Source organism: Crotalus tigris, unplaced genomic scaffold (genome assembly GCF_016545835.1).
Source record: "Crotalus tigris isolate CLP2741 ecotype Arizona unplaced genomic scaffold, ASM1654583v1 scf7180000024131.857555, whole genome shotgun sequence".
NCBI classification, from domain to species: domain Eukaryota; kingdom Metazoa; phylum Chordata; class Lepidosauria; order Squamata; family Viperidae; genus Crotalus; species Crotalus tigris.
This window is the reverse complement of record NW_024100405.1, coordinates 519,941-547,130: the sequence shown is the minus strand read 5'-3', so window position 1 is coordinate 547,130 and position 27,190 is coordinate 519,941. Positions and strand designations below refer to the sequence as shown.

Here is a 27,190-nt window from a genome sequence, read left to right as displayed (position 1 = left end):
TATCTAGTTATGCTTCGTTCATCCACTTCTTGCATTAGCTTTTATCAGGATTTATTCGTCTTAAAATATCTCATCCGTTTCCTCATATTTAGTAAGCATTCTACCGAGGAACACAAATTCCACATTTTGTACTTGCTCTATTTTTTTTCACCATTTATGCTTAACTTGCAATTGTTCATTCCATTTAACTTTTTAAATATTCTTGTCTTAATTTTTGATATATTAATTTTGAAATCTATATACCTGCTTACTGTGTGTTTAATTAACCTTTACTTTTTCCAAGATGAGATAAAGTCCTAAAATCTATAAATATGGGCTTTTCTTAACATTTCATCTCTGTGGCTGGCACGGGAAATGAGTGAGGGAAAAAATGAAATATTACCTAAAATAAATAGAAGATGGGTAAAAATCTACTCCCAACAAACTTGTTTTCTGTGGTGCTAAGTATATCCATGCAATCTGATTTCAGGGCTTCAGAGGTTAAAACTAGATTATATTTTTGAATCAAATGGATTACTGAAACAATTCCAAAAGATAATCATTTATGCCACAGTAGCAAATGCTATGGAAAGCTCAACATAAGGGCATAGCACAGCACTGACAAATGTTTGTAGAGGTTGAAAAATATTTAGAGAATAAACCCAAGGAAAATTGTTAATGGAAAAATAGCCTAATGAGAATGCCCACTGTTCACATCTTCCCAAGCGGGAGACAGAAAAATGCCAATAAAGAGGGAATATAATGAAGCACCCTAAATAAAAGGAGTATATTGTAATTTTGTGTGCTATTGTACAAACATTAGAGACAGGTAAGTAGTAAACATTCCTCAGTTTTCCAAATATATTTGAATTCCACAGAAGAATTTCAAATATATTTGAATCTCACAGAAGAATTTCAGTGGAGGAAAAGAGGGCTATTTGTCGTATAATAGTACAAAACTTACTTGTTCTTACCCCAAATAATACATGCTAAAAAAAAGTCATTATTTGGAAATCTTGTGATTCTCCTTTAATGCAGTGATAAGGACAAAACAGGTCAGATTGGTTCAGATAAGGCTGTGCAACATTTTGGATTAGAAGAGAGAAATCAGATTTGAAGTACAGGTGCAAAGGGCATATGTTTGAGCATAGGAAAAAGAGGCACCACTGGTGCTACATCTGGGCCTAAACATGTTCCAAATCAGATTTCTTCCTTTGAACCTAAAGGGTTTGTAGCCCAGAAAAACAGAATAAAGCCACACATGTTGGCAACCAACTGAAACAACCATCTGAATGAATTTTCATACAAATATCCTTGCCTCTTAAACACCATTAACTCAAGCATACTGTGTAACCAGGGAGTATTCAACAGGAGGGTGTTTATTTTGAAGAGATATGCACTGTTTCAAAAACTTGATAAAATAGAAGCAAGAAGGCATTCTAATTAGAATTTAAATGAAACATGTTAGCATTCAATAACTTTAAAATGCAATGCTTTTTCAAGCAAGGTTTCATTAGAATAGCTCATAATGGAGAAAATTAAACTTATCTGACAGCATACTTTGTATATTCCAAAGATAGTGAAATATACATACAAAGGTAGTAGAATGTGTAAGGGGAATGGCTTGCCTTCAGAGGTTGTGGGTGCTCCATCACTGGAGGTTTTTAACAAGAGATTGGAAAACCATTTGTCTGAAATGGCATAGGGTTGGATTAGAAGACTTCTAAGGTCCTTTCCAACTATGGTATTCTGTTATTGGGCCCATTTCTCATTTGCAGCTTTAATAGGTTTTCCCAAAGTGGCATTAAGCCTTAAAATGAAACTAAGCAACTTAGCAGATATACAGAAAAATAAAATCAGCATGGGGCACCCCTTACTCCCTTACACATTGTCAATAATTTTTAAAAAGCATGGGCTCTCTAGTCTCTCTAGCGCTGTGTTTCCTACCCTTAACTGATGTGTGGACTTCAACTCCCAGAATTCCCTAGCTAACTTATTGGCTGGGGAATTCTGGGGACTAAAGTCCACACACCTTAAAGATGCTGAGATTGGAAAAAAAACACTGCTCTAGCAAAACATAGGTTCAAGTGAACATAACCACTTTAAAGAAAGTTGGATGAAATGAAAAGAAAAACACATGGAATGGGAGAATGCATTAACAAGTGTAACATTTTAGACCTGTCTCTCTAAAGTCAGGTTGTCCAGTTGCTTGGGGTGAAATTATCAGAATTGCCAGCCATGTCAGCATAGAAACAGAGGTTGCCAATTAGACACAGGGTTAGGAGAAAGGCATCTTAAAATGTTATTCATGGAGGAAAATGAGAAAAAAAGAGAACACTGAGGAGATATAACCTAGTTTTTGGTTGGGGAAAGCAAGAACATCTGAATGCCTTTAAGTAAAGGCATTTTCCCATATCCAGCCTCAAAATATTCTGCAGAGGAAACTGAAAAGCAAGGGCAACATATATTAGGACAACTCTGCCTACAGAAGAGAAGGTGGGTTCCATGTGGATGTAAAGCTGTCTTCAACAGCTTACTTTCAAAAAAAGCCTAAAGCAAAGCTCCTTCTTTTCTTTACATGAACCTCAAATTCCTTTAAAGCAGACATGTCAAACACAAGGGCCGGGGGGCCAGATGCGGCCCGCAAAGTGGTTTTATGTGGCCCATGAAGCCATCCTGGAAACAGTGAGTGAACGGCCCCTGTTGCCATGCCGTGAATGATGTAGAGCTGGCCACGCCCACCCAGTAGGCCACACCCACTCCATCCATGCCCACACAATAGACTGCACCTACTCTGGCCACACCCACCTGCCCCCCCCCAGGACAACTGCAGTGCTGATGCGGCCCTCAGTGAAATTGAGTTTGACACCCCTGCTTTAAAGAGTCAAGGGACCATCCAGCCTGGTGTACAGTAGGGATGTGAGTCTTAAGTTGATCCACCCTGCCATCCGCATTTAAACAAACAGAAGTCTTATCATCTCTTTGCATCATTCTTTTTGAATTGTATAAGACTTTCTCAAACCATGCACTTTTGAAAACAAACTGTGATAGACTATTATGTTAAGCTTTTTATTTTTAACTCTATTGTTTCCACCCTATCAAATCAAAGGATGGAGAACTTGAAAGCTTTCACCAGGCAGTCTTGCAGATCCCTGTCAGATTCCATCTCAGCTATGGAAAACAGTTGGGGAGATCAGCAAAGGAGATGGAAAAAAATGATTAATCAATCTTTAACTAAAGAATGTCTTCCATTTTGTGAACACATTTCATTAATGTGTTGTTTACTTAGTTTTTACATACAAACTATTAAGTTGCTTTACTCATGCATTCATTATTTTTATTAGCTCCTTCGAGTACTTTTTAGTAGAAAAGAAGGATATAAACATTAGTTAAATCAAATAAATATTGCCCAAATATCTCATAAATCCTCACATCTACTCTCCACTGAATAACATTTCCATTTTACACATGAGGAACTGAGCTAAATTTTCTGCTTATCTTACAAAGGCTGCAGAACTACTATATCTCAGAATAATAAATACTGACCACACTGGAACATCAGAAGCTTACGATCTTTCCTTTTAATGGTTAAAAAGTCACCAAACTGCATAATAAGTCTTGAAACAGGTTTAACAAAAGATTATCTCACACATTCTTCTCCAATTCCTCTAATTCACTGGATCTATCGCTGAATTCTAGGAAACACAGGACATCTTGTCCCTTGTGACATGTATGATAAAAGCATCAACTTTACACCGTCACCTCACTCTATGTAAATTCTAAATATCTACTCTAACTTTTGCCTTTCAAAAGAGTGTTCCCTTAATGCAGGGGTGTCCAGTTGCCAGCCCATACGGAGGCCGCGCCCACCCCAGCTCCAGCAATGCAAAAAAAAGTCATGATATGTCACAACACATCACATGACACGGTGAGTTTGACACCCGTGCCTTAATGCAGTGTTTCCCAAACTTGACAATTTTAAGGCATGAGGACTTCAACTCCCAGAATTCCACAGCCAGCAACGCTGGCTGTGGAATTCTGGGAGTTGAAGTCCACATGCCTTAAAATTGTCAAGTTTGGGAAACACTGCCTTAATGGATCAAACATTTCTCATTCTCTTTTTCTCTGCCTTCATTCTTTAACTCCCTCCCTAGTAGTCCAAACTAACTGGTTTTTCAGAAGAAGAAATGGATTCCCACCTTGGAAGATACACCTCAACCTTCTGTTTCTTTATAGAGGTTGCCCATTCCTCAATCAGCTGGGCTTTGACCAAAGGCTCCAGTGTGGCTAGGGGTACTTCCTGCCTGGAGAGAACAATCATCATGCTGAACTCATCTCCCTCATACGGTATTTCCAAGACTTGATAAATGCCTCCTGCTTCATTGGATCCATCACTGAATTCCCCTAAAAACAAACAAACAAACAAACAAAAAAACCCAAAAGAGTTGGATTCTTTCATTCAGGTGGAGAATATTCCTCCATTATTATTATTTTTTTGGTTAAAAAAAAAGATAAAATAGGGCTTTGTCATTTTTTAGTTGGTTTGTGCTTTGGGCATGCGTAATTTACCATTATAGATGTCATGGAATGCAGTAAGGAGGTGAATTCCCAGGAGAGAGGGGGTGCATTCAACCAGAGCCACCTGTATACAGCTAGAGTAAGCAAATTTATTGTCTATCTATGTTACAGGAATCTCCGCAGGCTGCTTGCCTTCCCCTGGGAACAATGCAGTAGATAAGGTTTCATGGATCTTCACTGTCTGTGCAATGATTCCCAGCATCTCCAGATATTTTGTATGGGAGAAAGAAGGTGAAGATAGTCCTCACTAACAGTTTACAAAGTGTATGTAGATGCAGATAGTGGAGTACTCCCTGCAAGATTTTGTCTATAGGTGTTAAACAATAAAGATCTAACTTGGAAAAATTGACACATGTCATTCTTGGTTTGGGGCCTGACATATGTTTAAACATGAAAGCTGGATCCAAACTGAATCACAGATCATGAATGTGCAATGTGATTTGAAGTTTCAAATGCACAGGAAAGAGATTATGTTGTGGGGTTTTTTTTTGCCAATTTTTGTTTCTCTATAAACTGAACTTTATAACTTTGTGAGTTGATCCCCATAATTCAAACATTTAGGCATTAGTAAAGTAACACTTAATGCAAACAATGGTTTGCTAATTGCCTTCAAATGGCTGTTTCAAATCATAACAAGTCAACCAGTTTATAACAAGTTTGGCTTCAGATAATGAAGAAAAGCATTTCATGTCTAAATTGAGCTAAAATGTTTCCTTTTGTGTCTCAAAGTATTTGAATTTTAAAATGATATGTAGATGAAAAATAGAAGCCCATTTCTGAAACCAAACGTATTTGGCCCTTGCTAATCCAGAATGAGAGGCTACTTGGAATTATTACTACACATTGGCTGGATTATAAACAGACATCCAAAATAATGTGAATAATCTACAAGACTGAATTGGAAAGGAGTCACTGGACAGTCAAGAATCTCATTAACCAGCTATTAATTTAGGGCTGTATATGTGGGAACATATGGTATATCATCAAATGTGAATTTAGAGCTACCTTTCAACTGTCAAGCCTATTCCAAACAAGGAAAAAGAACATGCCCTTTGCAGCTGTGAAATATTCAACAATATTTTAATTTGTTTTTCCCCTGTCTGGAACAAGGAGTAATAGCCAAAGCATTAGAATTTTACAGGGAAAAAGGGTATAACATGATTGATGCAATAGGGTGCAGGAGATAGGGAATTCTTCTTCACCACAAAGATTTCAGCTCCAATGGACATTGAATATCACACAGTCTACTTACAGTAAGCAATATTTTTTGTAGGGTTTTGAGGCTTCATAAACATGAAAAAATTGACATAATTGCAATCAATCTTTCAATCAAAATTGACATAATTGCAATCAAACTCAGTACTCATATACAGTGGCACTTTAGTAACTCAACTGCTTTGAAACTCATCGAATTTAGTACCTAATGCCTTTTTTATTTGAAAATTTTGTGTCGGTACTCATCATTTGTTTGGTACACAACATACAAGCTAGAACTTTTCGGTGTCCATTGCCTTGTGATTCACTACATTATTCCTTATGAGAAAAATCTGTTTGGTATTCATCGTTTTTTGTACTCACTGCATCTGCCGGAACCAATTAATGATGACTACCAAGATATCACTGTACTATCAAATTATAAGTGAAGGATTAAAATGGAAAGTTACGTTTGTTTGCAGGAAAGGTGAGAATCAACAGTGCTTAACAACTTCTATGACAATCATAATTCTGGGCTCAATTAAGGTCATAAGTTGAGGACTACCTGTACTATAATCCATAGATAAAACAGATATCAGAGCCAGCAACTACTGAACTTCATGGAAGTTTTTTGGGGGCATTATAACAACAGACATTGTTTAAGGGATACTGTTGACAGACTGTGTGATTTGACACCAGGATTGAAGAAGCAAAAGATGCTGTATAGACTTTATAAAGAAAGATCTAGTTTGCAATAAGAAGGCTAGAAAGAAAATGAACATTTTTGTTCCTTACCATAATAAAATTCTCCTTGCTGATACATCATGGGAATTTGTACTTCACTTTCATCATCCTTCGTAAAGGAGAAAGTTCTTGTGTTCTCCGGTCTGAACTGAGACTTCCAGTTTCCCTTAAAGTAGATTGCATTGACAATAGCCAGGTGAGTGAGAGCACTGAGATCCCTTGCTGAGACAAAATCTTTGATCATATCTGTCAGATGAAAAGAGAGAAGAAGCACATCAATCAGCAGATCTAAACGAGCTTTTAAAATCAAAACTTTACCAAAAATAAGAAGCAAGCAAATAATTAAAAAAATGTCTAGATAAAATATTTTATGCCCACTTTAAACTAATACTTGGGCAAAGAAGTCAACAAAAGTTTCAAACACAAGCAACCTACATCATTTAAGTATGATTAATTCATTCTAAATTTATATCACACTTTTCCTCAAGAGCTCAAATGACAGGCATCTGTATTGCATCTTCCAGTTTTAACCATTCAGCCATATCTTTGTGAAATTGGTTGGGCTGAGGTAGTGACTGGCTATTACCTACCCACCCACCCTCCCACCCACCCACCCTCCCTCCATTCCTTCTTTCTCTCCCTCCCTCCTATAGATACGAATTTGTGTATCCATGACTGAATACTCAGTACCCAGATGGATTCAATACTGATTGAATACTCAATCAATTGCTACACTACACTGGCTTTCTGTCCCAAAACACGGACATGAAAACAGTATTATAAAGTTTTACTAACTTAATCAACTAAATCTAACTGCAGCTCTGGAGAAGCAAAGTGTCAATGGATACAAAGAGGATTAACTTGCCACTGCTAGGATAACTGATAGCTGGAACATGGGATAGACTTTGTAACCTTCCTGTATTCCTTTCCCAATAATCAACAGTGAACCCAAAAGGAATTGGGTGACACAAGACAATCTAAAAGGCTCCTGCTGGCCTTACAAACGAATGCCGCTTCTCATTCTGAGCATTGCTTCTAGGAGAAAAAGTCTGTTTAGTAATTCAGCGGAGAAAACTGTCAAGAGCCTTTGAGATCTGCCTTTGGAGCTTTCTCCATCAGTCCAGAACCTGATGGTTAGCTTGTTTGGTCATTTCTTTTTGCACTTGACTCCCATCAAGCTGTGACAGTAGACTGGATCTCTAAGTCCCTTTTGCTCAGAAGACACTGTTGCATTGAGTTTTTCTCCTGTGAAGTTGCTGTTCTGTGGGGAAAAATTAACGAATGCAGGGTGCAGGATAACAACGGGCAGTTCTATATTTGAAAGAGAAAGAGATGGCCTTTGAAAGCCCTGTGTTTTTGTCTCTAGGGTCTCTTCACAATACTAAGAAAAGCAGACTATGGAGTAACTTTCCAGTTACTTCTTCCAATTCTCATGAGCGCATCTGTAGTTGTATCAGAGCTCAAATTTAAGAATTGTATGGTTATTTATAGCTCTATAGATAGGTTTCGCAAAAAGATAATTTTTTTGTCATTTTTTTTTTTTTTTTTGGCTCTCTAGCAGTTGTCAGGATTTTTGCAGAACAAATTTGCCAGCTCGGAAACTCCTAGATTTCCTGCTCATAGCTTCTCTTCCTGCTTTGCATCAAAGGAGATGAGATAAGGGGTTTCAAAAGCTTCAAATCCACTCTTTCACCACTAACAGAAAATTTCCTGTATTGTCAACACAACTGCATTCAAAATATAGAAGCATAAGCACCCGCATACAAAAATCTCACACTAATAGAGGAGAATATCAGTAGCTCAGAGTTGAAATAAGGGGTTCAGCACTGAGGATGTTACCTAGTTTAGGTAATGAAACATCTGCAAGAAAACAACCAAGCTCAGAGAGCACCAAGAACCTCTCAAAACCTCATAGGAATACAGTAGTTTACTATGAAATGGAATTCACAGGGAGGAACTTTCTTAGGAGAATGAGCAGCCTGATTACATGGCCAGAAATTACATTATACAGGTAGGCATCATGTTATGTCTGTAATTGAGCTTAGCTATTATGATCATTAAGTTGTGATAGTCAAAAAGCAGGTCACCCTGTGACCAGACCTAACTTGATCTTTTTCCATAGAGGTCATTAAGCGAAAGCAACAGTTGTTCAGCAACCCATTGTTTGCTATGGGCTGAGTTTTGCCGGAAACTGGGAGCAAATGCCAGTTTCTAGGACAGTGGTTCTCAACCCATTTCACGGGGGTCGCCAAACAACGCAGTCCGCCATTTTTCCCCCTTTTCCTTAGCTGTGCTACTCCCTTTTATTCTATTGGCTTTTGAAAGCCAATAGAATAGACTCTCTTGAATAGAGTCTAATTCTATTGGCTTTCAAAAGCCAATAGGAATTGTCCAGGCTGTCTCTGCCCTGCTGAGCCCACCCAAAGTCCCATTCTGCAAACAGTGCTGCGCTAGTTGAGTAGTCCTTGACTTATGACTGGTTGAGTAGTCCTCGACTTACGACCGGTTGGAGGTCGCGGCATTAAAAAGGTTGAGAACCACTGTTCTAGGAAAACACTGTAAATCATGGTCCCTTAACTGAGAAGGGCACTGCAATTATCGCAAATGTGGGCCAGTTGCCAAAAGCCAAAAAAGTGGTAACAAGGCCATGCGGGGATGGGGGGGGCAATCAAAACTGGATTGTTAAGTAACTGTCATGGTTCTGATAGATGAAACTCTCCAAAAGAATTTCAAGGCATTGTTTACCTTAAAGAATCTTTTATTTGAGTAGCATAATATCGGCACTACATAATCGAAGCCAAAAACTGAATTCCCTTCCCCTGGGCACATAGTATCAAAGCACAATTCCCTCCTCCAATTAACAGTCATAAATCACATTCCCCAATTAGCTTGAAGCAGTGGGCTTCCTCTCTAGCTCTCCAGCCCACCAGTTCCTTATCAGCTCTGGACTCAATAACCTTGATTCTCCTGCTAAGTTTAGTGTTTATGTCTAGCTGGACTCTCATTCACATTCCCCCCCCCCCAGCATCATCTAACTCTAAAAGTGAAAGGGAAAAAGATGGCTACATTTCCATCTGTTGTCAATGCAAAACATCCGATGTTAGCAGCATTGACAGGAACCTTTGGGGGGGGGGCATCTGTTCTAACTTTGACTGTTCTTAAGTCAAGGAGACTGTAGAGACTGTCTATTCTAACCTGGCTGCTGATGCAGTTATTATTTCCTCACTGTATCACATTTTATATATGGCTAAACAAAATCATATAGTTTGCTGCTAGTGAGATAGGAATTGCTTCATATCTCTGGACCTAATAACCATGATAAACTTAATTTAAAAAGTGTTCAGGATCACCTCACATCCCATAATCTTAGCAAACTTTAAAAGTGCGGGTGGAAGTACTTAGACTGAGAGTCAATGATTCAGATCAGAGATGAGATGTAAACACTATGCATACCTGCTGAGAACTCATCTGCACTGAATCGGAGGATAGGTTTTTAAATAAGTATGAATATAAACAGATTATGCCACTGACAGTATGAATGGGAGTTATGGGCTGCCAAGCTCTATCGCAGATTGGTTTTTTAAAACAATTGCATCAAAACAAATAAACAAATAACTTTTTTTACAGAGAAGCCTACAAGCTCAGGATGAAATGACAAATTTAGGAAATAATCCACCCTGGATAACATTTTGCATCAATGAAATATTATTCTACACTTTAATGTTGTTTTGGAATCCAATGCTAATCAAGTAAGGTTACTAGAAATAATAACAACAATCCTGTCAAGACTCTTCACAATATTGCTCTAGTACAGGGGTAGGCACAACCTTGGCACTTTTATGACTCGTGGACTTCAACTCCCAGAATTCCTGAGCCAGCCATGCTGGCTCAGGAATTCTGGGAGTTGAAGTCCACGAGTCAGAAAAGAGCCAAGGTTTGCCTACCCCTGCTAGTACTTACAGGTTAATCTACCTTTTACTAAGGCCAGGAATTCTGGGAGTTGAAGTCCACGAGTCATAAAAGAGCCAAGGTTGCCTATTCCTGCTAGTAATTACTGGTTTATCTACATTTTACTAAAATATTTTAGACGTGTACCAAAATGCAAAATTTGAAATGGGGGGGGGAGTATATTGTAGAAATACCTATATTTTAAACATCAGTCCATGTTTCATTTTCAAAGAGATACCAATTATTTCTGAACAGGCCACTGAGCTATATATAAAATAGGCTTATTTTAAAAGTGCAAAGCTTGTTTCACTTGCAGAAACTTGAATCTGATTATTCTTCAGATGATGTCAAAGCTAAGGTCTGATTCTGCTTACACAAACTATTCTACAATTCATTTACTAGGTTAAATGATGTTTGCACTAATTGTGTGGCTTCTAAAACCCACATTTGTGCTCTTTCTGGTAGTGTATCATTGGCTATAATATTATTATAGGCAATAAAATACAATTTAAGGATAATAAATAATGGGATATGTAGAGTTATACCATTGATCTATTTAAGCCAGAGAGGTAGTAATTTTCCAAGAATTCAGGAATTTTTGTAATGCTGGGAACTAAATGTGAAATCTTGTGCATGTAAACTATGCATTTTTCCACAGACTTAATGGCATTGTTCCACTGAACAATCTTTCAATAATATTGTTTTAAAGTTTCATTAATAGCTTGGCAATGTTTCTAGGCTTTAAAGTTGGTAAAGTACTAATAAAGAGCGCGTGCATCTTAGCATTAAATCCGCCAACATTTGTTCAAGGAGGACAAAAAGACATCTTGCATGTGTTAGTGCCTTGAGAGGCTTGTTAGCCCAATGTAGCAGCTGTCCTGCATACATTCGGAAATAAATCATTCCAATCAGAATGCATTTTCTGTGATCCAGGGTTTCCAAAGGGAATGGTTTGCGTGCTTTTTGGTGTAATAATTCTGACTTTGGAATTCTGCACGGACAGCAGTGAATTAGATAACTATATCAAATTTCACAGGATTCATATTGTGCATATGGGAAGATTTCCATTTCAAGCAGAGTGCCAATCCTTTCATTAAAGGAAGAGAAGCCACTGGTGCCCTGGAGACTGTGTTCATGTTCCAATGTTTTTTCATATTGAGCCCCAAACCCTGGATTTTACAAAAATAAAATGTTTGGAGTAACTCTATGTGTGTTTGCGCATGTGTTGGTATGGGTATGTATGTGTGTGTGTGTGTGTGTGTGTGTGTGTGTGTGTGTGTGTGTGTCTGCACGCACATATACCTATACCTATACATATACATGTACTTTTTATAATCTCTTTTGCCTTGCAGCCCCCCCAACTAGGGGCATTAAGCAGGCTCAAGTCACTACTGTGATACATTACAAATTCAGATTTCTTTTTGCTGACAAAGAGGTAAAGATTATAAAAAAGTAGAACTGCAGTATAGCAGTCAAAATGCCAAGGTGTAATCAATCAGACCGGCCTGTCTGAAAAACTTTCTGTATATATTCCCTTGACTCAGCTGACAAAGAGGGGAGGAGAGCCGGTGGCCTGGTGGTTAATACAACTGCCTAGCATGTAGACTGCCCAGGTTCAAATCCCATAAAGGATGTGGCTAGCTGATGAGGACTAATGAGTCCGAAATAGCTATACTAATCTCCCACTTAAATCTTTAACTCTTTGTCAGCAAAAAGAAATCTGAATATATATTGCTCCTAGAAGCATGAAGCCGAAAACACCAGCCTGAAGATGATGAATGAGACTTCGTCGAAACGTCACCAAGACACTTCCAATTTGACGCGGGAGAAAACCTGAATAACCAAAGACCTACATATATATATATATATATATATATATATATATATATATATATATATATGTGTGTGTGTGTGTGTGTGTGTGTGTGTGTGTGTGTGTGTGTGTGTGTGTATGTTTGGAGTATACATACACGCACTTATATATATGTATGTATATGTGTGTGTCAGCACACAAACAAGTATACACACACACACACATACCCACTCCGCACATACACGCAAACACACATAGGATTACTCCAAACATTTCCATTTTATATCTGGAGAAGAATTAGACGTAGTAAGTAAACCACCACAGATGCCTTGGCCAACAGATCTCAATGGAAGGTGATGCAATAAAGGAAACTGAACTGTGTGTTAAATGTGGTTAAGAGGCATTTGGCAAGCTAAGCATAATATTCAAGAACAACCTTCCCTTATGTCTGAAAAGCTTTGGATCAGTGTGTGCTATCTGCTCTAACATATGCCGGTGAAACATGGACACTAACCTCAGAAATTGATACAAAAATTACGAGTGGCACAAAGAGCCCATGGAAAGACACATGCTTGGCATTACAAGACAAGAGTAGAAGAACTAAAATGGAAACAGTCAGAAGGACTGATGGCAGGTGGACCAAGGCAGTCATAGAGTGGATCCCACTTGATAAAAAGCATCCACGAAAGAGATTGAAAACAAGATGGATCAACATCAGCATATATACATATATATATATATATATACGTGTGCATATATACATGCACACCGTATATACATAAATATAAATTATAATTGAGGGAAATAAGTTTGACTGCAGAAAAACATTTCTAAAATGAACAATTTTAAATTTCTCCACAATGACTGATCATATGGAACCAAAACAAATTGAAATTAAAGAACATCAAATCAAAAGGATCTTCAAAACTTGGAATTTAATTTCTCTGTGTGTCTGGGAGTAAATGGCAAACAATGACAATCCCCGACATTGAGAATTGGGAAATAATTGGGAACCTACTGTTGGTATGGTTTGCCACCCATTTATTGATGTAGCTCGCAACAGCTATATTTTGACTGAAATCCACAGCTTCAACGTCAGCTTTAAAGTATTTTTTCAGCAGCTGCAAAAATTTATCGCTAACGTGATATCCATTTTGCACATAAAGGGAATTGGCAAGCTTCATCACGTAATGGCTATCCTCAGTAGCAGCCATTTCAGAAAGATCTTTTAGGAAGGCAAATTCTTCACCTGAAATTAGAGAAAGAGATTAAAATTGGTCTGACAGAACTGGCAAATACATTGAGAGCTTAACATATCTCACTGCCTTCCTAGGGAAAAAGGATTAATGATCACTGATATTTCAGTGAAGTCAGTTACTAAGAAATACTTCATATAATTAACCTTTCTTTGAGAAAAATGAGAAGAAACAAGGAAGACAAAAGCTCCAAAGAGCTTTACAGACAAAACTCCATTTCAGTATGGACTTCTTTGGTTGTATTGCCAGGAAATGGTTATTAAGTACACCATGATTTTCCTCCTTCCTTTCCAAGACCTTTAAAACTGAATGCTGTTTCTACCACTCAGTTGTAGGATAGACCAAAGACTCAAGTTCTCCACCATAAGTGAGCTTATGTTTTCTAAGGCTTAAGTATGTAATTCCACACAGGATACATTCTGGACCTTGCCTAATCTGAAAATGGCACTCCAGATTACAGTTCTTGTGCCAACATCCTGATTATTAATATTCTTTGCTTTTAAGCAGACAAGATGGTGATATCAAATGTCCCATGTCACCTTCTCTTTGCCAGAGTTTTTTAATGTGTCTTTCATTCACCCTTTCTTCCAATATAAATTCCAGGTGATATAAACCACTAGAGAGATCCATGTAATTTTCAGCAGGCAAACATTCATGGAAACTGAATGTTATTAGACTGGGTTGTGTTTAGAGGACAATATTAGAGTTTGTTTTTCATGCAATCAGTCTTCTCAACTCTCAACTCCTTCATTCTTCAAATCCAAGATTTGGATCCTGGATATTGGCTATTTAGTTTGAAATGCACAATGGTTGGGGTCACCATGGAACAAGGACAGCAGATAACATCTTTGGGATGCTGACAAACAAGAGTTTATTAGGGCCACATAACACATCTGTGATATGAAACTGTTTTCATCTGCTTTCTTTCTTAAAACGGCCAGAAACTGTGCGTTTTAGAGATGCAGAAAGGAGGTTCATGGTTGCCTATGACCCACTCCTGGTGCATCTTTAATTAGCCTTAAGTGTACAAGGAGTGTACAAGAAGTTTCGTGGTTGCCTATGAGTGGTGCATCTTTAATCAGTGTACATGGACCAAAATTTGGAGGAATCAAATTGAACCCTGACTTCCTAAAAATGAATTCCGACTTCCTCAAATTGAGCAAAAAGTGATCACACAATCCCCCTAGCCCAAATCAAATTACTTTCTTGTCAGGAAAGCTGAAAGAAATACTTCTTGACTTTCAGTTAATCCCTTCAGCTCTTAGGAGTTAGTCATTCAAACTTAAGGTGCATGAAAGAAGCAAGGGCATTCACCTGAGTATAAATAAAAAGGACAGAGGTGCTTACTTTTCCTCACAGGATAGAAGTGAGTTATCCTTGCAGAATGTTTCTCTATAAATATGATGTTTGTGCCAAGAAATGCTACACAGTCAAACAACAATAGTCTCAGATCATACGCTAAACTAAATGTCATTTTCCCTTTTAATATTAGGGCAGAAGTCTCCAACCTTTCTGGGCTCGAGGACTGGAGGGAAGGACAGCAGCTGCAAAATTGGAGCGCATGGGCGCGCATGCACACACAGGGCCACACACATTGGTGCGGCAGTAGCAGCCCTGTTCGCGCTTCCAGCATGCGCTGGCACCATGTGCATGCATGAACAGATGTGCACCCCACAGCAGCTAGTGGCCTGTTTGCGCATGTGCAAATGGGCCGCGCAAATCACCCAGGCTAGAAGCGCATGAGCAAATAGGCTGCGAACACCTGCCCCATGCTAACATCCCCGTTTGTGTCTATGCACATGCGCAAACGGGGCTGTGGGCGCTAGTACAAGTGGGTGGGAATGCGTGCCCATTCATCCATGGTCCACATAATTGACAAACAGATTTGTCAGTTATGTGGACCATACAGTACAAAGAGATTTCATTCTGCAGAAGCATCATATGTGGAGTCCTTGGTGCTTTCTGAGCTTAACTGTTTACTTGCATACATTTCATTACCCTAGTACAGAGTTCCCCAACCTTTAGGGGTTGTCGGCCTGGAGCGGTGGGAAGGGGGAAAGAAGGGATGGTTTGGGGTGTGTGGTTGTGAATGCATGCGTACATGTGCATGCACAAGCACCCATTGGTTGCGTGAGTGGGGCCATGAGCACTCGTGTGAGTGGAGCCGTGAATGCCTGAGATGCTCGTGGAGATACTCATGTGAGTGGGGCTATGCGCATGTGTACACACACATGGGCACCAACCAGCCACTCATGCGGCCTGGTGGCCAATAGGATACGCCCAGTAGTGGGCCACAGCCCACAAGTTGGGGACCCCTGCCCTAATAGGTAATATCATCAGTATATATCATCAAAAGAATGGTATGGCGTGGCCTAGTGTCAAAGACACTTGCCTCCCATTCGGAAGGTTGAAAATTTAATCCTAGGTAGCAGCAGATGTTTCTCTCCTAGGACACAAATATATGCTGCAAACTCCACTTAGTGTCAGGAAGGGCATCCGTCCAGTAAACGCTCAGCTCCATCCAGTCACCCTGACTCTACCCCGAATTAAGGAATTACAGGGTCGTGAAAAGAGAGTGGTAGATATTATCATCAGTGAACAGACGATATTACTAGTTGGTTAATGAAACCTCAGCAAATTCAAAGAGCACCAAGAATTCCATAGTTCAACCCTGAGCTAAATATTCTCTTCTATTAGCTGCATCATTAAGAACATTAAGAACTCAGACTTGTTTTTTAATTGACTTGAAAAGCATTACTGAAGCACGTTACCATTTTTCAAACCTTCATAGCCCATGGAGTGCTGAATTTCTTTCAGGGTGGAACCGTGAGCACCGAGCTCCACCATCCCCATCGTTATTGCTATTCCCAGTGGGGAGAAAATAATATTTTCATCTTCTCCTGTAGCTCGCAGCTGACTGTAAACATTCACCGAAAATTCTGCAATGGTTTCATCAGGAATACTGGTGCTGAAGGCTTCGCTGTGCAAAACAAGAAGCAACAGGGGTCCAAGAACAAACATGGTCGAAGGGTTTCAGATCTGCAAGGCACACAAGGAGGATAGAAAAATGAATCTTACATTGTGCACACATGATGGATTAGTGGGATCATTAAATCAATATGTGCCTAATGTGAAGGAAGAATGTTTTTCTGGATTTTAAAAATGTTCCCCATTGAGACAAAAGAAAAAAGTCACTCAAGAATGGAACTCAGAAAAAAGAAACTGTATTCCAACTAGTGGCTTGGTTCTTTTTTATCATTAAAAAAATGGGTATTGCCCCATACAAAGCAATGCTTGCCCATCACAAAGGAAAGAGCTGTGAAAAGACTAACATCATCTCTTCTAGCTCAAAGCAAGGCTTAAGACTTTTCCTGACCCACTTCTTCTTTGTTTTAGATTTTTCTTTGTCTTCAGGGGAGACATAGTGAATTTTTCTTTTTTCAGGGGTTCAGAACCAAAGAACGTGAAATAAAATAGGACACAACATACTAAGAGTAAGAGACAGTGAGACAGTGACAATGCTAGGATAGAGAGAAATGCTGCCAGTCACAAGCTTGGATGATCAGCGCACCAAAGATAACCTGCAGCTAAGGGATCCTGTGGCAGCCAGGATCAAAGCTGGAAAGACCTGGAACCAGAAAAGCTTTCCCATGAGTCAGAGAAGCTTCCAGAAGCAGTGGGGAAAGAGGAGGTGGCAAGTAGTACTGGTTGCAAGCATTTCTGCATACAGTAACCTTCCAAAGAATTAGACACTGGGTGGTATCACCTTGGATTGCTTCCCTCTCTCCCAACTGACTATGCACTGGATGAATCCAAGTGTGGGGACCTAGCATTAGGTGGCACCAGCAGAGCAAATCCTCTGATTTCTGGGATTGTCCTCCTTCTTCTGGGCAAAGAATTCAAGTCCTCCAGGCTTGATGAGAACGTAGTAATGAGATTTCCCTTCATCATTACAATGGCAGGTGGAACACTGGATGGATGTTACGGTACACTGGGAAAGGGGTGGGACTGGAGGAGAGGGATGATATGGGTTACTCTAGTACTCATGGTGGCTCAGGACCCTGAGGAGAACAGGATTCATTGGCAACTCAGGACTTCTCAGGTCTACCATTTTCAGGTCTATGCATGTAAAATATGGGATCCCCTCTTAAGAAAGAAAATCTCCACAGTTGATTATATGTTATACCAAAGCAGCCTATAAAGAACAGAGACTATTTCAGAGTAAACAGGAAGGAAAAAAAAGCCTTATTCCCAGAAGTTCACCAAGAGAATCATATCCCACATATTACTGAAAAAAAGATATTTTCTCCAGTGGACGGGAAAGAATCATGTGCAGTGTCTTCTAGCTAGAAATGACATTCTTCTCTAATCAAGTCCATCTTGGTGATCAGAACGACATTTTGTAGGAATTCCAACTTCTATTCTTCATCTCACAGGACCACTTTGGGGCAGCATTTGAGAATCAACAGAGTTCATTCCAAGCCACTAAATCAGTGGTTCTCAACCTTTTTAATGCCGCAACCCCAAACCGGTTGTAAGTCGAGGACTACCCAACTGGTCGTAGGTTGAGAACTTTCCCTGCCCGGGAGCGCTGCGCATGCGTGGTGCCGCCCCCTGCACCGGCCGAGGCATAGCTGGCAAACGGCAGAGACGGCGCAGGCTGACCACCGGCTGGGCCACCAGCTGGCCCAGCCCAAGGGAGGTAAGGCACCCGCCGGGCCCTACGTGCGCCAGCAACCCTCCCTGCGCCCACCGGCCTCCCACCTCCCACCCTTGGCCCTCTTTTACTTACATTTTTAGTAGTTGCTCAGCAGGGAGGGGTGGAAACTCCCAGACAGCTCGCCTTCGCTGCAGATAACTTGCAGCACCATTTGCAGAATGGGACTTTTGGCGGGCTCAGCAGGGCAGAGACAGCCTGGATAATTCCCATTGGCTTTTGAAAGCCAATAGAATTAGACTCTGTTCAAGAGAGTCCATTCTATTGGCTTTCAAAAGCCAATAGAATAAAAGGGAGTAGCACAGCTAAGGAAAAGGGGGAAAAAATGGTGGACTGCGTTGTTTGGCGACCCCTGTGAAATGGTTGTTCGACCCCAAATGGGCTCCCGACCCACAGGTTGAGAACCGCTGCACTAAATTTTTAGTTCTTAAAAGACTTAGGTCTTCAAAATATAAGACAACTATTTTCTGCATTATTTTTCCAAAAGAAATGAATAGTCTCAGAAAACAGTTGGAGGAATGCTAGAGATTCTCTGTGAATAGTCCTTACTGTATGTCATATGCACTATTTATTACTTTCATTTTAAATCATTTTAGACTTTTCATTCCATGGAAATCGAAATCACTCTGTTGTATAATTTTTATATATAACTTTATTAAATTTCCCAAAACAGAAAATACAAGATAGGAAAGAACAAAAATGGAGGGAAATGGGATAGGGACCAAGAAAAAAGGAAAATTGGGGATGCAAACAAGAATAGCAACAGCACTTAGACTTATATACCGCTCCACAGTGCTTTACAGCCCTCTCTAAGCAGTTTACAGAATCAGCCTATTGCCCCCAACAATCTGGGTCCTCATTTTACCGACCTCGGAAGGATGGATAGCTGAGTCAACCTTGAGCCGATGAGACTCGAACTGCCTAACTACAGGCAGCCAGCAGGCAGCAGAAATAGCCTGCAGTACTGCATTCTAACTACTGTGCCACCACAGCTCTAGAAAGAAAAAAAGCAATAGAAAAGAATAACTTCTGACTTTCTTTGGTACAGGCACAAGCATAAAATGCAATAATCCTTTGAGTTAGAATAAGTCATAACACACAGTACTGCTATACTCATCAATAAATCTAATCGTCAAATCCCAAGTTTCATTTTTTTCAGTTTCAAGCAAAAAACAAAACAAAAAACAAAAAAACCCATAAATGATTTCCAAATAGAGAAAGTTAGAGAAAGTGTTTTCTTTAATCAAAATGGTTAATTTTGCCATCTCTGCCAATTCCATTAATTTCAGCATCCATTCTTCCATTTGTGAGTCCATCTGTGCACATAAAGAAGACTTGCTGCTGTTGACATATTGTATATAAGAACAGAGTTCCATTTTTTTCCTGTCTGTCCATCAAACTTAAAAGAAAAGCCTGTTATATCAATTTGCTTGGTTAGTTTAATGGGATATAAGATTAATAAATAAAATAAAATGTGATACTAGAACCGACTGAAAAAGAATAATTAATGAAAACAGCCCCAGCAAATTGGGCTTAAGTGAATAAAATACAAACTGGGTCTAAATGAATAATGTGTAGTCCTCAAACTATAGTCATATGACTGACTTGATTTTTACAACCTTTTATGTGGTGGTCGTAAAGCAAACCCTGTGGTTGTAAAGTGAATGCTGCAGTCATAAAGTGAACCAAACTGGAGATGCCTATTTCTGACAAAACTCTTGTAAAACATGGTCACACGATCACAGGTGCTGCAAATAATCGCAAATGTAGCCCTGTTGCCAAGCTGCTATGTGACTGGTGGAACTTCAGATTCAGGTCATAATTCCCTGTTTTTGGTTGGTCATAACTTCAAATGGTCACTAAGTAACCAGTCATAAGTCAAGGACTTCCTGTACTGTGAAGTGGTGGCTAAGGCATAGTACCGGAAGCAAGGAGATCCAGATTCTTGCCCATCCCCAGCTCTGGAAGTTCATTTGATAGTTTTGGACCAGCCAGTGTCTCTCACAGAATTGCTGTTATGGGGAACCTATCTCATAGGGTTCTTTTGTGGGCAAGCCCAAGAAGGAGCCACACATACACTGCATTAAACCCTTGAACAAAAGGTGGGACAGATATCTAACAAATATATAAATTATTAAATTAATGTGGTATTCAAGCAATAGCAGCTCGAATCTTGCATCCCAGCCAGTTTTAGCCTATTTTTGTGGACATTAAGTGCCTGATTACCAGGACAAAAAGCAGAAAAAGTAGAAAACAGAGATGTCTCAAAACATATTAGAAAGATGTATAATGATATCTATTCTGTGCCACTACTGAACGGATTTTTTTTTCTTTGTAAAGATATACTTATCCATCAGAAAAGGCCTTAAAAGCAGGATGAGGACAGGGAGAATTCATGGATATGTTTGCAATACCCCAAACATCTGTGCCAAATCATAGTTCTGAAAGTGCAGAGATAGCAGTAACTTCAATTAGGGTATGGTTCGTTTATGCCTATTTACCAGGACATGTGTATTCTTCTCTCCAGTGACCTTTTGCAATCATAATACTTAACATTTATATGGTGTATCTTATTAGCAGACTGTTCCACAAACATCACCTAATTAAATATTGTGGCAGCTCAGAGCAGTGTACAATTAAATGTTATTAAACCCATTTTATAGGTGAAGAAGCATCAACTAAATAGGCTGTTTTGTGTATTTTAGCAATAACACTAAAGACCGTTTTTTCCAAAGAGGTTTTCCTTTCTTTCTTTTTAAAGAAAAAACAATAGAAGAAAATTCTATTCCTGAATCATATGAGTTCAAGCTGCAGACAGGATAAATGGATGGTTGAAACTATCATATAATGGAAACTATACTAAAACTCATCTCTCCTAACAGCTGGTTTACCTTTTTGGAGAGCTTTTCTTTTCCAATTTGAAAATAAATTTTCCTGTTAGAGCTGCACAGTCAAGAGAAAAGTTTTACCTCTGCAGTACCAATCTTTATGAATTAGGCTTAACAAAACCTTCATTATTCATATATAATATACAGATGTCAATATACACTATTCTGCAGATGGTTTATAATGGAAAATAATATAATATAACAAAAAGCACTTTGGCTCTTAAAGGAGCAATCGCAAGAGAAATTCTTTGCGGTATGGGAAAAATGGATAAATTTTATACAATATAAATTGGATATAAAAAATATCATTTAGCTTTCTAATAACTTGTATATAAATTTTAATATTTTATAGATTGTACTTTTTTTATATCTCTTTTCTTCTTTCTCTTTTTTTTCTTTTTTATTATCTCTTTTTCTTTCAAGTACTTTTTCCTTTTAATACGTATGCTTTTTTTTACATATATTTTATTGTTAATTACTTTATAAATTGTTTATGTAAGGTATTTAGATATACTTATGATTTATATTTTTCCAATTTTTTTAAGATTCTTAAAAATTTTAATTAAGCCTATATTCAGCTCTGGGAAGATCGGGGGGGGGGGATGGAGAGGGAGGGCTGGGGTGGATGGGTGAGGGTTGGTTTTTTTTGTTTTTTTTTGCTTTTTGTAAAAATATCTAAAAATTTTCAATAAAAAAAAAAAGCACTTTGGCTGCAATAAACAATGAAGTGGATTTTGTTGTTAGCTTCATATGCCTGAACCTGTTATTCTAGTTTGCAAACCATGATTTATAATTTAGAAAGCTATAGAAAGCCAGTCAATTCTGTTTGATCCAATAAGCCATAGTTAAACCAGGTATGGCTTAATGTCACCCAGACAATGCCATGCAACAATTTGTACACAGTCCCAGCAGAGAAAAGCAAACCCCAAACAAATATACAAAACTTTATGTGATATCAAAATGCCTAAAACTATGTCACATGAGCCAGGAGCTGAATTTCCCAGCTATGGGAAAGGAACATTGTACTTAGCAGCCACTTTTGTGTGGAAGACCTACATTGTTGACCACCATATACCAGAATCACATAGTACTGTTCTTTCGGGAGATGCCTGCCTTTAAAATGTTCTGCCTCCATATTTGAAAGATACCACAATTAATGCATGTTAGATGCTTCCCAAATATTCTTGTTTTCAGCCAGTCCTTCTTTGTGGGAAAAATGGTCTGTGGACATCTAGACACATTAAAATGTTTCAGGCTTTAAGGTAAATTTAAAACTGTATCTGTGGTTAGGGTTCTTTTTTTGGTCACAATAGCTAGCAGTTAAAAATGCTGAGTTTGTCAGCTGGAGAGCTGAGAGCCTGGGTTCGAGACCCAAGCTTCATGCACCGGGGTGAGCTCCCATTACTTGCCCAGCTCCTGCCCACCTAGCAGTTGGAAAGCATGAAAATGCAAGTAGATCAATAGGTACCACTTCGGTGGGAAGGTAACAGCATTCCATGCACCTTTGGCATATAGCCATGATGGCCACATGACCATGGCTCCCTCACTCAAGAAACGAACATGAGCACCGTGTCCTAGAGTCAGACATGACTGGCAGGAAAACCTTTTACTTTTTAGAATTCTGATAGCTACGTTATTTCTGACACAGGATGCCATCAAAGACTGGTTGCCATTGTTAAGTGAGAGGGGTTCCAAACTAGAACCTCTGAGTTCAAGTCCTATTGAAAACAGGCAGTCAGGAAAGGAGATTGCAATCAGAGATGTATTTAGGATGGGTGGAACAACATTTTGTGACCAAACAGGCCATACTTTGGAGTAGGGTAGGGAGATGCAAGCTTCTTCTCGTTCCTGATTTATTAGAATTGGGGTTCATTTGGAAGATAGTCAACTGGAAATACAGGATGCAAAGAATTCATTTAACTTCAATGATATCTACTACCTGATTAAACTTACATTGCAACTAAGTCAGAAAAATGCATGAGCTCTTAAACATTCCTTTCAATATTGTACAGAGAATGTGTTTCCCCTTTACTTAAGAGTTTCACATTACAAAGTTGGCATGTACAAGTCATTAAATCAGTAATGTTGCTATATTCATTACAACATAGCATCAACTAAACATCTAATCTCTGCAGAACAACCAAAGCTGTTTTTCAAGATTGTGTTGAATTACCAAGGTTGCATCTTCAATTACTATGCCAAATGTTATCAAGGACTAGTACTTGTTATTTAATAAATCAATATATTAATTCAAATCTATATGGCATGAAGATTGAATGAAAAGTAATACCAGCTCCTTAATTTTAAATTAAATGGGGGTATTTAACAGGAAAACAATCCTTCAGAGGAGCTCTTTCGTTACCTATATTTAGTTTTCCACATAAATACCAGTATTCAGTACATAATTCTGCTATGATGGAAAAGTTTCTTAAAGCTGCTACAAAAACAACAACAAAACAACAACAAACCCAAACAAAACAACATACCACACTGTCTCTTTAAACAGATCTGATGTGCCTTGGTATCTCTTCGTCTGAGTCAAACAGATGCCCACTGTTTCCCTTCAATTTTGGGAAAATGTGGAAATCACACAAAACCAGGTCTGGGTTATATGGTACAATTGGGTAAGACAGTGATATCTAACTGGTTAATTTTTTTTCAGTTGTTTGTCAGGTGACATCTAGAATTGTCATATTGCAGCATTTTTTTCCATTTTTTTTTCAAAATTCTGACTAATCTTTGTTTCAGTGAACTGATAGTGCTGCCAGTTTCAAGGAAATCCATGAGAATAATACCATTTGTGTCCCAAAGGATGCAACCATGAATTTTTGTGCCTGAGACAAGTTTTTGATTCCCCCATCCCCACAGGTAAAATTGTATGATGATATTCTATGGCAGGCATGTCAAACTGCAGTCCTGCGGGCCGGATGCGTCATACCAAAACTGCGCCCACTCTATTGCCGGCAATGGGGGAAAAGTCGCAATACGTCGCGAGTTTGACATTCCTGTTCTATGGACTGACATTTTATTTCTGGGTCGTAATGATGAGCCCACATTTTATTGTCTATCACAATGCTGTGAAGAAATTCCTCACCTTCATTTTCATAGAATGACAATTACTGGCAAATTTCAACTCTTGAAACTTTCACCTCTTTTGCATGAAAAGAAATCATTTTAAACAAACCTTTTAGCATTGGAGAACATCAATTATGTGACCCACACATTCCTGTGAGATGCCAAGCTTGACAGCAATTTCCCTGATTGTCCTTAATCACTCTATCAACTTTTCTCATGTGAAATTAATCAGCTGCTGTCACAAGCCATCCATTTTATTCTTGATCAAACAAATCAGCCCTGCCCCGTTCACCATCCTTATTTATTTTTATTTTTTTTTTGGCCCAGCAATGCCCAGTATTCATGCCAAACCAATCAACACCATAAATACCCTGCATTCAGTGGTGAATTTCAATTGAAATAATTCCTTCAGCAGTCAAAAATTCAATCATGGCAATCTTGCTTAAAATGCAAGATTGCATATCACAGCTTTCATTTTATGAATTATAGCAACCACTTTCTACCAACTGAAGTGAAAGACAAGATGCCAAAAACTGCATCAGAGCCTATTGCATTAAAATGGGATATTATATTACATTAAATTGCCATAGTTTGGTGACTTATAACATTGGAGGCATTACTTTTCGTTGAACCCTCCTATAGTGGCAATAAATAAGGGAGTCTTCTCTATGCATTCATACTGGGAATGCTTTCTTTACCTGATCACAACCCATGGAACCCATCCAGTTGCTTCCTCTGTAAAACTTCAAAATTCTTAACCTAGTATCCCCAGCAATATGTCCCATCCTTTCTAGAAGATGCATGTTTTCCCAGGGCATAGAAGCTGAGGATAACCAAGTAACTGTGCTGCCAAATACTGTTGTTTGCTTGATATTTACTACAGCTGGATGAAAACAAAAATGTCCATGCTCACTATGAAAGATGCTCAAGGCTCAATTACCTATTCTCCAAAGCACCTGAAGGTAGGACAAGAAGCAATGGATGGAAACTAATCAAGGAGAAAATGTCTATGGAGATTATCAGTCATCCAGGTCATGGTTGTCCCAAAGGTGCTTTTTCAAAAGGCAACTGGACTTTTTTTCCTTCAAGACATTTCACTTTGCTGAAGAACTGAAGTAGCTTTTGGGATGAGAAACGAAAGGTCTTCAAAGAAAAACAAAGAAAGTCAAGTTGCCTTTTGAAAAAGCACTTTTGGGATGAAGGAGAGAACCAACCTAGAACTAAGGAGAATTTTCCTGATAGTTAGAACAATTAATCAATGGAATGACTTGCCTCCAGAAGTTGTAGGTGTTACAACACTGGAAGTTTTTATGAAGAGATTGGACAGCCATTTGTCTGAAATGGTATAGGATTTCCTGCTTGAGCAGGGGGTTAGACTAGAAGATCTCCAAGGTCCCTTCCAATTCTATTATTCTGTATGTAGCATGTCCATAAAAGTCATTTCAGATTTTTCTTGGGAAGATGTGGAGAAATGACTGAGGTCCATTACATTTTTCAAATATTATAAGAGTAAATGACTGATACATCTACATTCATTCATGATTGTTGCCTTGAGGTGAGATGGGAAGCAAACAAATCTAATAAATAAAATAAAAATAAATAAAATAAATTCTGCCAGTGGTAGTTTTATCTTTTGAAGAAAATATAACAACTCTGACGAGATCTGGATCTCATTCTAGTTGTGCCATCAGATCATCCAGTAGCCATTGGAAAGCTATTCTTTTCAGGCTATATAAAGAAAGAATGACAGTGAAATTATCTTCCGTATCAAATAATTCTTAGTAATGAGGCTCGATTCCAATGAAGTTTGTGTTCTTTTAGCATTGTTTAGAAAATCAATCAATCAATCAATCAATCAAAATACCTCAGTTATCTTAACACATATGTCCTGTCATATTAACCACAATTACAAGCATTTTGCTGCAATTGGTGCATAAAACCTAAAACAAAATAATAGGCCATATTTTACCATAACAGTACGAATATATGCTCATGTTTTTTTTTTAAAATAGCTTGTATTAACTGAGTACAAAAAAAAAACCTCAGAAAAAAATAAACTATATACAAATGTCCACTTAGAGATGGCATAAAAATAAAAACCACAATAAAGTTTGCTTAATTCTGAGAAGGCAAAAGACTTGCTCACACTGTAGCATATCACCAAGAATCCATGGTTACAGACTTTTAAAATGCTTTCATTTCTTCATTTAATCTCTATCCTGCCTTTCTGCTTACATAAATCTTAGATGGCTTCCAGTTATAAAACAGAATACAAATTGTTTAAGATGACAGTACAATCAATGCAATTCAAGACATTAAAATCAATTAACAGTTAAAAGAGGGTAAAGATTTGGTTTGGCTGCTTTCCTAAATTGTGCAAGAACAGTACGTGGGTGTCAAAAAATACCACCCTGGGGAATATATGCCATTGCCAGGAAGACACAGGAGTAGCATTCTGTTATATATCACATAGTCAGGAACATCTTTCAAAGATGTTAGGCAATGTTCAAGGGTACTGACAGCTGATTTAGCAGGGAGCAGTATAGTTGGATGCTATCAATATATTCAAATCAAATATTTTTATTAAGGTCCTTGAGCAGCCTTTACAATAAAAAGAGTACAATGAAAAGAGAGATCATTTAACACAAGCAATTAGTTATTGGGGGAGAAAAAAATATTAGGACAATAAAACAATATATCTCATTAAAAGTTTTCTGCAGTTGCATAACTTGCTGAAGATATTTGATGTATGAGTGTGGGGTTAGCATCCCTTAAAAATAATAAATATACAACTTATCTGCGTAGACCTTGTTTTTGGAAATTTGGGAAATTATTGGGGCATCATAGAAAAGGCACCTTATGAGGACATGAGTGAAAGTCTACTTCTCTGGATTCACAAAGGCAAAGTCTCTGCAAATAAAGAATGCAAGGAAACCTCCTTCCAGAAGAGCTGATGGAAGTGCTATCAATACATCCTTTCAAAAGTTCCAAATAATCT

General features: G+C 38.4%; 1 protein-coding gene across 2 annotated transcripts in view; it reads right to left on the bottom strand.

Moving 5' to 3' along the window:
* SERPINI1 (serpin family I member 1) overlaps positions 1 to 27,190 on the bottom strand; it is a 104,792-nt gene that overhangs the window by 28,834 nt on the left and 48,768 nt on the right. For both annotated transcript variants that reach the window (XM_039322819.1, XM_039322818.1), the window contains 4 exons: positions 16,284 to 16,551; positions 13,275 to 13,505; positions 6,547 to 6,741; positions 4,179 to 4,383 (listed from right to left, as the gene is read on the bottom strand). In XM_039322819.1, coding sequence (XP_039178753.1) covers positions 4,179 to 4,383; positions 6,547 to 6,741; positions 13,275 to 13,505; positions 16,284 to 16,533 — 881 coding nt within the window. In that variant the 5' untranslated portion in view covers positions 16,534 to 16,551. The remainder of the gene's footprint in view (positions 1 to 4,178; positions 4,384 to 6,546; positions 6,742 to 13,274; positions 13,506 to 16,283; positions 16,552 to 27,190) is intronic.